Raw genomic sequence first — 12,817 nt, forward strand, 5'->3', positions numbered from 1 at the left:
GCTGGGTTCTTAAAAGCTAATGTTTTCTACCCTTTTGAGTATACCTTATATCTTATAAAATTTTGAATCTCTGTCTCTGAAATTTTAATTGAACCTTTTCTCACTGCGGGATAGATTTCCCCCCCCCCCCCCCCCCCCCCCAGTATTGTTAATGCCTACATCATCTTGAAGACTGTGGAGACTTTGTTATAATGTCTAGCAAGAACGGCTTATATGTGGCTGGATGCTTAGGAAGCCTTTGTGTATATACAGGAAGGAACCTCTGGAGGTCATCTGTTGGGAAAGTCTGTTCCTTCAATCCTTCTTGCCCTTTTTCCAATCATCAGAGGGATCTCCTGCTTCCTTGGCATGGCTTCTTGAAGATATCTAAGCAGCCTGATCATAGCATCATCTCACTTCTTCAGCACCAGTGGATGCAAGCCATCCAGTCTCATGGACTTGCAAGTCCAGCTTTAAGTAATCCTGGTTAGTTCTTTCTTGAGTAGATAGTACGTCTCTCCTCTAAACTTCACTACTAGGCATGAAGACCTGGGAGGCTGAAAAGATCTTGTTGGAAAAGACTTAAAAACATGAGGCAAAGAAAGTATCAAGTACCTTTGCCTTTTCTATTCCCTTTGGCATGGCATAGCTCACCCTGTTCAGTGGTGGGCACGTGTTATCCTTTGTTTTGCTGCTGACATACCAGTTGAACACCTTCACATTGCCGTTTGTATCCCTCACTAGCTCCAGCCTTGGCCTTTCTAATTCCTTCTGTGCATGCTTGTGTCATGCTTCAGTGCTTGTCCTCGGTAGGCAGTCTGTTTCTACCTCTCATGATTTTTTGTATATAAACTCAGTCAGATGTTGCTCACTGAATCAAGATGGCCTCTGGTTATTCCTGCTTGTTTTCTTCCACGAGGGGATGGAATGTCTTTGTGCTCTGAGGAGGTTATGCCTGAAATCCTACCATCTAATGGTTACTGCAACCAGGGCTGTTGCTGACCTGTGCAACTAGTTCATCTTTGCTCCTGAGTAACAGATTAGCAAGAAAGCACTTTTCCTGTTAGGCCTGTCCAACAGCAGTGTCAAAAAGCTGTTGAATTGTTTGCACCCTGTCACATTGCCCTTCCAGCAGATTTTGAGGCCGCTGAATTTCGCTAGGAGAGGCCTTTCTGGATAGGAAGATGCCTGAATTTCTGTGCCTCCAGTCTCTAGAAGTTGTTATCCGTCCTTCAGTACTGGAGATGTGCAATCTAACTAGTGGATTGTAACGTATCTTGGAGTTGTCATCCTCTCACCCTGTCTGTCCCCCTTTTTTGTACAACAATTACTTACTAAGCCTGAAAGGAAGACTTAGCAATTCTTCATATTCTTCAGCCTTGGGCAAGACCTGAATCTTGGCTTCCTAACATCTAAGCGAGCTTCTTCCTTGCTGAGCTTCTCTAATGACTTTGCATTTCTTTTTTATGCATCTCCAGCTATACCTTATGATAAGTTACAAGGAGAAGGGTCAACATATGGTTTAATTTCTTGAACCCTTCAATTCACTGACTTTTACTCTCAAGCTTATTTGTTGAGCTCTCATTTCAGGTGCAGATTTGGAGGTGTTCCAGTCTTCCTGTCTCTTAAACCATCCTCCACTGAAGTATTGTTGGCTTGTTTCTGTTCTTCTATTGAGATATAGACATGAGGGCTTTTTGTCTTGTTCATATATAATATCTGTTCCAAACTGGATTTCATAAATGCCAGATGTGTCCCTTTGTGATGGAATTTTATTGTCCTTTTGGACTGCAACTGAAAAAATCTGGATTTAATTTTAAATCTGTGTAATTGCTCGGTCTTGCTTTACAAGTCTTCATGAACACAGTTCAAAACTTTCTTTCACATTTTGAAACTGATATACTGCCACTAGTTCCATAACAAAGGGGTTTCGGTGTTGTACAAGGAGACAGCTCAGGTTTCTACTCCTGAAAGTAGAGGGGGCAGTGTTCATTAGAAAAAAAAAAAAATGCATATAGCATACATCTCACCCCTCACTTTTTTCATGTTCTCTAAAATGAATGAAGTAGAGGTATTAACATGCATGTGGTAACGTTCTATAATTTTCAGGTAGACCAAGCAGCTTTTTTCATTCCAGGGATGTAAAGTGTTTAATTTCCATGCTGTTGAGACATGGAGCAGTTGCAGATGGAAGGCATAAGCATTAACATGTTCTTCCTTGAGTAACACAGTGCAACTTTCTACTCCCAAAGTTAGAGGTTCAGATCTTTTCCAGAGAAGAATGTGAGAATATAAGTCTAAACAGTCTTTTGACACATTAGCCCTTTAAGCAAACAATTTTAATTATGATAGCAGGTTTCTAATTAACCAAGTAAGAGTGTATGTATTATGCACGTGCATACTTACCATGTCTTGCATAATCTCTGCTTCTGAGCCAGTAGAAGGTGGTGCAGGTGATCTGCAAATGAGTACTGACAGTGGATGTACTGAAAGAGATTGCCTTAATTCTCTTGTATAGTATATATTAAAAGGAATTTGCTGTTAAAACTTTTTGTAGCTGAAGCTTGAGTCATGTTGTAAATCAGTTCTGAGGACATGCTTTAATTTTTCAGAGCTTTAGAATCAAATTAGAACAAAATAATTTTTATTAATTGTTCCCAAAATCCATGTTCTCCCTTAACAGGATGGTTGAATATAAAGGAGAAGGAACAGAACAGTGGTATAGGTATTCAGAAGATGAACTGGATACCAGCATGTTCATTTAGGTTGCTAATGTCCTCCTCTTGTAGTCACGCTAAATTTGGTTGCAATGTGCAGTACAGTTTCCTGATTTATCCTATTGCTTTAACACTCGTTAAACTAATTCACATCAGCACACATTCTTGTACAGTGTGAAATACTTTTTTTTTTCCCCATGTATAATAGTCTTGGGTATGTGCTAAAGGACTCTTAATCTACCTGCTCAGGCTTCCTGAGTTTACTATATTTTGCTTTTCCTTGGATGCAGTATTTATTGCTTTTCATCTGAGCAGTGCAAGTTTGTCACAATAATGCAGTCACTGACTCTAAATGTTTTTGTTAGATACTACTTTTTAACTTTGTTTACTGAGTACGGATGTTGGGGTGAGACCTAAAAGTTCAGAGTTCTGGGTTAGGAGTAACACTGAAAACCTGGTGACCACAGAGATCCAAGAAGCTGTCCTTTCTGGTTTATTTATCAGCTCACTGAGCACATAAACAAAAGTGAAACCTTTGAACCTGACGTGGTAAATATTAAGCTGTGTTGTGCAAGTCTACTACTTCAGAGGCACTCTGTGCAGTCTGAACTCCGTTAGGCTCCAAAGCCGGGGATGTGTATGCGTGTGTGAAACACTTTTTCTTCTAAACTGAAGTCGAGTTTAACTTTGGATAGTTGAAGTTCTCGAATTTCCGTCTGTCACTTTATTGTGTTTGTGGTAACAGGTAACGCAGCTGTTAAGGTTCATAATTAAAATTGTATTACTACTGTACAGATTCATAGATTTCTAAAGGAATAAACAGTTCCCTACTTCAGTTGCTCCCACACTGACTGCACTCAAAACAAGCTGTGTGGAGTCTGCCACTGCAAACTCAAAATATAATCTTCAAAGAAGTCTTTAGGAAATTACAGCTGACTGTTTTGAACTTGATAATGTATTTCAACACAATTGCCAAGGTGGTGCCCTTTGCCAATCATTTGCCACAATTTTATTTCAGCTTTGTTTAGAGCTCTTTTGCAGGTTGTAGTCCTGCATGCTGGTGAGTGCAGTTAAATCAGTTGGAGCAGTTCCCAGTAGCAAGGCACCCGTGCCAGGTGGCTGGTATGGGGCTGACCTGCATAACTCTGGTTTGAAGTTCAACCAGACTTTTGAAACTAATGTTGTCTGTCCTGTGTACACCTTCAAAACTGTAACTGTGTTTAAAAAAAAAACACAACCAAAGCAAAAAAAGCCACCAAACTTCATACATTACTTCCATTGCAATGAATACTTGTGTTTTTCCCTATTTCATTAGATAGCCTTTGCACTTGGTTTGCTTTGGAAATTTTAAACCTAAGCCAAAACAGTGGACATTTGCTTCAAGTTAATCCGTTTCTATTAAAAAATAATTCCTGTCTCTTCCTCTCCTTCCTCCTCTCCCCACCCCTCCACTTGTTTCTCAGTATTGGGACTATTTCTATGATGAAGCATTACTTTGCATTAAAATAACTTAGCTTGTATGAAATGTTCCAATATTTTGTTTTGAAACTTCTTAAAGCTTTGTCAAAAATTAAACTGCACTTAATCATTCAAGCATAACTAAATGGATTACTTATCTAATCTGGCAGTTTTTAACAGCATCATGAATCAGAAATTTCTCTAAAGCTGCTACAGATTTATTAACTGTTTGCTAGGGGCATACTGGTATGTTGTATGTAGCATTCTGATTATTTCTATTATGGATCTTTTAACCTGTGAAGTGCTATATAGTACTGCAATTTATATGTTCAGGAGTTTTCATCACTGGCTAATTTAGTAGTTTTCACTTTTGAAAAGATATATGCAAAAAATCTCAAGGAGCTTGAATACCAAAGCAGGTGAAAGGGATGAATGGAAGGTCACATATGTGTACCTTTATTCAGATGGTGCAGCTTTTTCCTTAAACACTGCTTCTCATCCTTCTGTCATTACTGTTATTCAAAATGTAACATGGCTGATTTGGGAACACTTCCAATCCTAACAAAATTATTCACCACTTCTGAGAACTGGAGCTTAGTCAGGGCACCTACACTTAATTTTACATGGAAGGAAGAAGCTGAAATATGGTAGTGAGAGTGAGTCTTTAAATATTTGAACTTTAGAAGCTTCTGGGCTACAGTAGATGATGAAATGGTGCTGTACTTGATCTAGAAGCAAAAAGAGCTGCCTTTGCAATAGAAATTAACTGGCAGTAGGAAGAATCAAATCCAAAAGGTTGAACATGCTGTAACCAATTGAGATGCAGTTCTGCAATCTGGATCAGGTTTCTGATCTTACCTCTCCTTTGCCCTAATGTGAATTGGCCCTTCTCAGTGGTGATGGATAGCATTCACTTTTGTAACTGAAAACAGTACTCTTCAGCCTTTAATGGCTTTCAGAAAAAATTGTGCTTGCAGTCTGTCTGCTATTTCAGTAGTGTATCATGCTTAAGTTCATTAGAACCCAAAATTTGTAACTTGTATTTAGCCTAACCTGAAAATTATTTGGAAGCTAGCTGTGGCTAATCAAGCAGGTGGATGCGTCTTCTCATTCTTGGCAGAATTTCACTGATGTGCAAAGCTTATGTCCAAGTTAATAGAAGGGAAAAGTCTCTTAAGATAAAACTTTACACACGTGTATAACTGTGTATTGCTCAAACAATACCATAGGAACTGAAATCCCCTTAATGCTGACTGTTCTCCTGCTGCCTCCCTTCCCTTTTTCCCCCTTTGAAGATTACACAAACCTGTTGGGGGGAGGGTTCTGCACACTTCCCAAGTGCTTCATGCCCAAAGTGGTTTCTTAAGGAGAGAGTAACAATCGAATCCCTGATTTAACAGGGATTATCCTTTTCTGTTTGTTTGATTTCATTCCCTTTGTGTGAAATGATAATAACACTCCTGTGAGTCTGAATAGTATTATGTGGATAACTTGTGCAGATGCGGTTAATGGCACAGAAGCCTGTAATCTCTTGCATGTGAGAACAAACTATTAGTCTTTAGAAATGCTGATTTGAGTGCCTCTTGCCGCTATTTTCACTTTTACTCTTTCCTGAGAGGGGATTACAAGGAAAGAGAAGTAAAACAAAGTCCTGAATTTTTTTTTTTTCTGTTGGAGGAGGCTAACTGGAAATGAGTGGAAAGAGTTTAACTTTTCTGTGCTGAGTTAAACTGAGTGACAAAGTCAAAACTGACAAAAGAGAACTTGCTTTGTAGTAGTTTTGCAATGTGCATGTGGAATGTCATTGCAGTGTGCCAGTTCATTGGACTTTGTAATATTGAGAGCTCAGAACATACATGTTTGTGCATGATGCAAATGCCAGGAGTTGACAGCTTCTTGGTCCCTCGATGAAGCTTTGGAATATTTGGAAGTTCAAGACGTGGGTTGACTGCTGCTCATTTGAAAGGGAAAAAATAGTAGGGGCATGAGATTTTTCTGTACATTTATCTTACAGTGAAGTTTATTCCTCTAGTAGTTGCTGGTACAAACCACTGCTGACAGATGCAGAATAGCTAGCTAACTAGTCATTGCCCAATTAGATTGTTCCATCAGTGTGTAATACTTCTGTTTAAATAAAATTTTACATGATATCTGCATATTTGGATGCATTGTGATATATTTCTTCAATTCCCAGAGAGGAAGGAAAAAAACAACAACAAACTATGACAGCAGAATTTTTCAACAAACTTCAAATCTGGTCAACCTAGCAGTGAAGACAAGCCTTGTAGCACTCATAACTGAGTAAAAACTCTTCATATTGATCCCTGAGCTCAGGAAAAGGTTACTTTATACCCCTGTTTCTTACACTGTCTGCAGGGCTTGTTTCAGAAGATGGCAGGGAGAAAGGTGGTTAGAAATTAGAAAAAGATTGCCTGTTCCTTCCTAGGACCTGCTAGATCTGGTTTATGTCAATAGGATAAACAGGGAACTTCCATTTGAGTAAGATAAACATAAGGTAAGGTAAGATTAAGCCTGTAAAAGGAAAAATGTGTAACTGTCTGCAAAAAAAAGGAGCATAGTCTCATATATTAAGTGTCAGCATTGGCAAAGTTTTCTCACTATTTACCACTACTTAAAGTAGAGATGAGTGGATGTACCCTTCACCCCAAATATGATTAGGGAATTGTGCAGATAGTTACTATTAGTTAAGTCTCATCTCAGAACACCTCTGTCAATACAGTTATCCAGGTGAGGATTACTGAATTGGAAAGACTGGCGCCTTTTTTCCTTTCTGTAAGTGTAAGGCTTTGTACTTAAATGTGGGTTTAACTACTAGTGCAGAAACTGGGAATATTATCTTTTGAAAATGGGTTTCTGAGTAGTTGCTGATATTGTCAAATAGATGAACTGCTTGTGCGTTTACTTAAACATTTCTTTGCAATAATCACAGAAACGCTTCAAACCTTTCAACTCCCATTGATCTTGAAAGTTGTGCTCATGCAAGTCTAGCCCTTGAGAAAAGAGGGGGTCCTGTGAAAAAATGTTGATTGATGAATGCAGAGAAAATTGACATTAAAGAATGCGCGCTTCAGCTTAAGCGTAGCACTAGCACTTTAAACCATGTCCTCATGGCACTGAAATTCTAGGAATATTTCCCTGACAAGCATGTGCAGCTCTCTGGATTACTCAACACAGACGTGCTGAGCTGCAGCTCTGTCTGGCACTTACTCCCCTCCAGATCAATGGAACGGGTAACACAAATGTCAGTGGAAGCTTTGAGTCAGACTTGGAGAATCCAGAGAACTGAGGATAGAAAGGACTTGCTGGCTAATCCAGTGGGTGGTTTTGTTTGATGTGGCAGTGTGCATAATGTTTTGCTGGGCCTCCTGTTTTTCCTCTAGGGGATCACTCCTTAATTCAGTAGTTATATTGGGAAGATTACCTTATCATTCAACCTCTGACAGGTTTATTGTGGCACCACAAGATACACTTTCTTCTGGCTTATCCCTTTCTACTGTCATTTCTAACACTATTTCTCACCATTTAATGCCCCACTGTGCTATATGTATTTAGCTATTTCCTAGTCTTGTGTTTCACCACAGCTATTCATTTTCCCTGTCAGACTCACATTGCACATTGCTTAAATGTTTCTGTACATTCAGGTGTCCTTACAAAGACATCATATGGAGACAAGACATCAGGCTTGTTTACTGAGCTCCAGTGTTCAGTTATTCACTTATGAAATAATGCACTTTACAAAATACTGCCGAGTAGAACTTACTCCTTAAAATATGCTTTCTTGCAAGTGACAGTATAAGACAAATGATCCTTCTATTTGCTGTGTGTTATGTTCTGGTTTTCTACTAATTGAAGAAATGGTACCTTCTATCAGGTAGGCTCTGCTCCCAGTGCAAAGTTGCCTTTGTGCATGGAAAGGAATAGAATGGAATGAAATGGTTGTCAGTGTCAAGTTCTGCTAGGTAATCTCTCTTAGACATGCTTATCTGGGATTAGAAATCCTGACTAAAAGCACTGAGTGCTTCAGTTCAATTATTTCTTGTAGGAAGTGTTTGTACTTTGATTATTTTTCCAGGTAATCTTTAAAAATTCAGACTTACAATAACTAACTGTAGTGATTAATTGTAATCAGTCTTACAGCAGCCTTTTTAAGAAAATATAGTGTCTTTACCATAAACCATGTGAAATTTGTCGCAAAACTAAGTTTTCAGAAAGCTAAACAGCCCTTAAATTACCTTGGTTTAAGACCTTTTTGAGATGGCCAGCTGTACTGTATACTTTGGAAACTGAGAGTATACTTTAGACCTCAGCTGAGACCTGAAACTGGTTTCATATTACTAAAGGCATTCTTCTGACTTGGTACTAATATATTCCTCAAGTGGAAATAATTAAACTTGTGCTTTTTCCTGTTAAAATGAAGCCTTGTTCCTCCTCTCAGAAGTGATCTGTGAGGTAGGTATTGATGGAGAAAAAGGCATGGATCTCTGCGAAGCTGTTCTTTTGATGTCAGACTCTGCCATTTTGGAAAGAATCAAAACAAGACTTTGCACTTACCAACTGTATTTCATGGCACTACAATTTCACTGGATAGTGTTTGAATATTCATTTGAAAAAGATGTCCTGAAATCTAATGTCTAAATTCCTACTGGGATAATTTAGCCTTTCTTTCGTTAGCAAATGGTAGGGAGTTTGAGAGTTGTCTACCATTTTATTGATAAATATATTTTCTTCTAATACCTCTGCATTCTTGGGACTAGTAAATACTGGTTGATTTTTAAATTAAAAATGCATTTATTTTTTAAATGCTGGCTCATGGCAAGCCAGCACTTGCAGTATGATCATAAAGAAGCCTGGGCTATGCAGCTGCTTGGCTGGTTTGATAGAGAGGATCTTCTCCTGGCTTTGGGAAGACATTGTGTGCATGCTGAGGAATCATTGGGAAACTTTTCCATTGTCAAACTTAGTGTTTCAAAGGGTTATAAGACTTTTTTTTTTAATATGTCTGTTTTTTAAAGAAGTCTAGAGACAGCAGTATTGCCAAAGAAATTTGACTGGGATTGCACAATGTACAAGTTGGATCAATACTTTGTCCCAGTTGTATTTCTGGCAATACTTCATGTGCTAAACACAACATTTTCAAGCATGTACAGCACACTTATCTATGTCTGATGAGAATGCATTCAAATTTTGTAATCTTCAGTTTGGAACAAAGCATTCTTAATGTTACATTGGACTAACACATTCCTTAATGAATGCCAGTTGTCAACACCACCATTAAAATGGTATAGGAATTCAAAAATAAACTTAAAGAATTGTACTTATTCCTTCTCTCACTTCTTAGCCTTCTGAATTCCTTCAGTTGGCAACAAGTTGCCTTCAGGAACTGTAGGAAACGTCATCTTATGGACAACAGGAATAGCCCCAAAGTCAGCGGATAAAGTATTGGCATAGGAGCCAGGAATTCCTTATCCTGTATTTCTGCTCTGTAGAACAGCATGCTTTGCTTTCGTGGCTCAGATGACATGTTAGTCTGAAAAACAGAGCTCTTAAAATGCCTATTCTGTTGGCTTTCATAGTGGACTCTTGCCTAGAGATTTTTAACGGGTGAAGAGTTAGAGTACTGAAGTAGATAAGGGATGTCTAGCTAAAATGTAATCTTAATGTTTTTGAATTTTAAACATCTGAAGATAACACACAGTCAATACATCTGTGGGGGTATACACAAAAGCCATGTTATTCTTTTCAAGATTGTTTATTTAGTACCTCTGAAATGGAAAGCTATTGGCAGTGCTTTGAATGAACTATAAGAACTAAAACCTACAGAGGAAACTTACATGGCTTTTTTCTGATATCTGATGCAGTTTTATAATGTGATACATGCAAATCGATGCAGGAAGTTTTGCAGTTTCACTTGTGCACAAGATTGTTTTATTGCTGCCTTTGTGGTATTTGAGTAGTGAATGTTTAACCCAATTGTCTTACTGCACATCAGAGCTGCCTTCATTACTCTGGGTCCCAAGAGTAGCAAAGTTTCCCTTGACCAGGAATTTCCCTGGCCTGAGGCTGTCTGCCTGGCTGAGGCACCAAAACAGGAACCTGCTGGATATGGTGGAGGGCAGTCTGGAGAGCTATGAAACTTTTTATTAAGTTGGCCTTGTTTGTATATGCCAAACTTAAGTGAGGAGCACTGTCTTAAGGTGGCTAAATAGCACAGAAGCCTGGCTGAGACCTGGCTGATAGCCTGTGAAGCAGCACTGTTACAAAGTTCTGCACATAAAGTAGAAAAAAAAAGTACAGTTTCTTTCATCCCTCTGCTTAAGATTAAGTTAGAAATGTCTTTCCATTTTGCCTCTTTTGACAAAGAGGTGGATGGGATTTGGTTTACAGCTGTGATACTCAGCTCCTTGCAGAAACCACCCATGCAGGGAGCACCGTGCTGAAGGCACCCTGGGCTCGGCATCAACTGTTGAGTCCCTTCACTCTGCACCAGCTAGAAGCCTTTACGAGTTGTAGGCAGTACTGTCACTCTTTGAGAGAGCCAAGTATGGAGCTATTTCTACAAATACTAAAGGACATGTCATCTCTTGCTGTTGGCTGGCTAATGAACTGCCCTCCTGCCTTTCCCCCTACCCTTCAATGCCAGATGATTATTGTCTGTATGAATTAGTACCTTTAACAAAGGTATACATATGTATACATGGTATAAACACCTAGATGTGAGTTGTTAACTACTACCTGTTGATGGTGACCAAATGCAACTAATTGATTTGGGGTGATTAATGTGTCATTTATTCTTATAATATTTACAGGATTCTGATATTTATCAAGAAGATGAAACAAATACACTGCTTTACAGGACACTTGATTTCTAGCTTTGAGCATGCGTTCACTTGCTGTTCAAACTTCACAGTCAAAGGGTTTGTCGTTACTACCTGGTGTGGAGATCACTTAATGCTGGAATAAGATAGCTGCTGAGTAGTGAAGCCTGCTATTTGTCAAAAGAAAAAGCATGGAGATGTTTGCATTTTACTGTTCACTTGTGTAAGATAAATTAGTATCACTGTGGACTGAGTGTTGCAAAAGAAAAATAATGACAAGTCTGCTCTTTTCTCTTCCAGACTATCATTTTACTCTGGCCATTCTTCATTCTCGATGTACTGCATGCTCTTCCTAGCAGTAAGTATGCTCTTTTCATCTAAATGGCAACACAAAGTATGTTAGTTATCTGGTACAAAAAACTTAGTAACTTACTGGGTGGCTTTGCGCAAGGAACATTGCTTTTGTAGGATGCTTGTCTGAAATAAGTGAAGATTTCTCAGAAGAAGTTGTAAGAGAACGCCACTGATACTGGGACAAGAAATAGAATTATGTTTAATATGCATAAAAATACTTAATATGATAGTTGGCTTGTGTGTCTTGTCTGAAATGAACCTGGTGACAAGTGGGTTTGGAAAATATGCCTCTACTTAAATTTAGTTATATTGGAAGTATTGCAAGCCATATAAAAATATATCAGAAGATATGGCTGACTTAATGAAATATATAAAGCCTATTTAAAAAACAAAAAACCTAAACTTAAACCCTGATGAAACATGGCTGGGCCCATAAGCACAAAAGAGCAGATAAACTTGATTTTTTAAATTACTTCTAATTTTCTCCTATCTTTTAGGGACGGGGAGGGAGAATGAGGGAAGCAAGGAGACAGATCTGTCTGTGGAAGTAAATACTAATAAGATCAATTCACTAATGATTTAATTGGAGCCTAATATATTTCAGTTCAAATTGTTCCAAGCCAGCTAGGGCAAATTATCTTCACTCCTAGGATAAGCTTTGTAACACTGAAAGATTGATTCGGTTGTTTTCTCCCAGCTAATTTGTAACACAGAAGATATTAAACAACTTTGTACAATTTTTTGTTATAATGTAGTTGTAAAATTAAGCTCTAGTCTTGGATATAATATTTCTAACATAATACATACATGCCAGGATCTTCACAGAGCTCAGATTCAATTTGCCTTTTCATCTTAATTGCATGTTTAATTTTTTCACTGTCTCTTGGCAGTAGTATAACATTCACAGGACTGGACAGATTATTCAAACTAAACAAAAAACTCTACAACCGTGTACAGAAAGGGGTGGATCTTCAGTATGACATAAGTATTTTTAAACGTTATTTTCAAATAAAGCTTTTTTGGAAGTCCAGTGTTCAGTTTGGATCTATCATTGCAGTTTGTTTGTGGCTAAACCTGTTCAGTTCCTCTCCCCTCTCTTACCTGTCTTTATCTAATGTAAATGCAAGGAGTTCGTAAGAGTATTCTGTCCTGGGTTTGACTAGAATATAGTGCAACTTCCTATCTGTCAGCTTTTTTTTAAAAAGTCTCCAAAACAATATATGTGCACTTGTAATACGATTCCAAAACCAAAACCACTATTTCCATAGTACAGTGGAGCAATTACTGCTATGTAGCAACCTAATACTGATTTGCTCCATTGGGTTCAGCCGTACCCTTCAGATCCGACTTCTCCATGCGTGGTTTTGTTGAGCAACAAGAGAATGTGATACTGCAACCTCTCAGAAGCACAGACTTGCAGACAAGAAAAAACTTGCTAGGTGTGTGGCAATATGTATGGTTTATAATTTATAC

General features: G+C 38.4%; 1 protein-coding gene across 2 annotated transcripts in view; it reads left to right on the forward strand.

Annotated features, from left to right (window-relative positions):
• The window catches only part of PLPP1 (phospholipid phosphatase 1), a 66,513-nt gene that overhangs the window by 39,263 nt on the left and 14,433 nt on the right, over positions 1-12,817 (forward strand). For both annotated transcript variants that reach the window (XM_075739365.1, XM_075739364.1), the window contains exon 4: positions 11,291-11,348. In XM_075739365.1, coding sequence (XP_075595480.1) covers positions 11,291-11,348 — 58 coding nt within the window. The remainder of the gene's footprint in view (positions 1-11,290; positions 11,349-12,817) is intronic.

The sequence above is a fragment of the Balearica regulorum genome, chromosome Z, assembly GCF_011004875.1.
Source record: "Balearica regulorum gibbericeps isolate bBalReg1 chromosome Z, bBalReg1.pri, whole genome shotgun sequence".
Lineage (NCBI taxonomy): Eukaryota > Metazoa > Chordata > Aves > Gruiformes > Gruidae > Balearica > Balearica regulorum.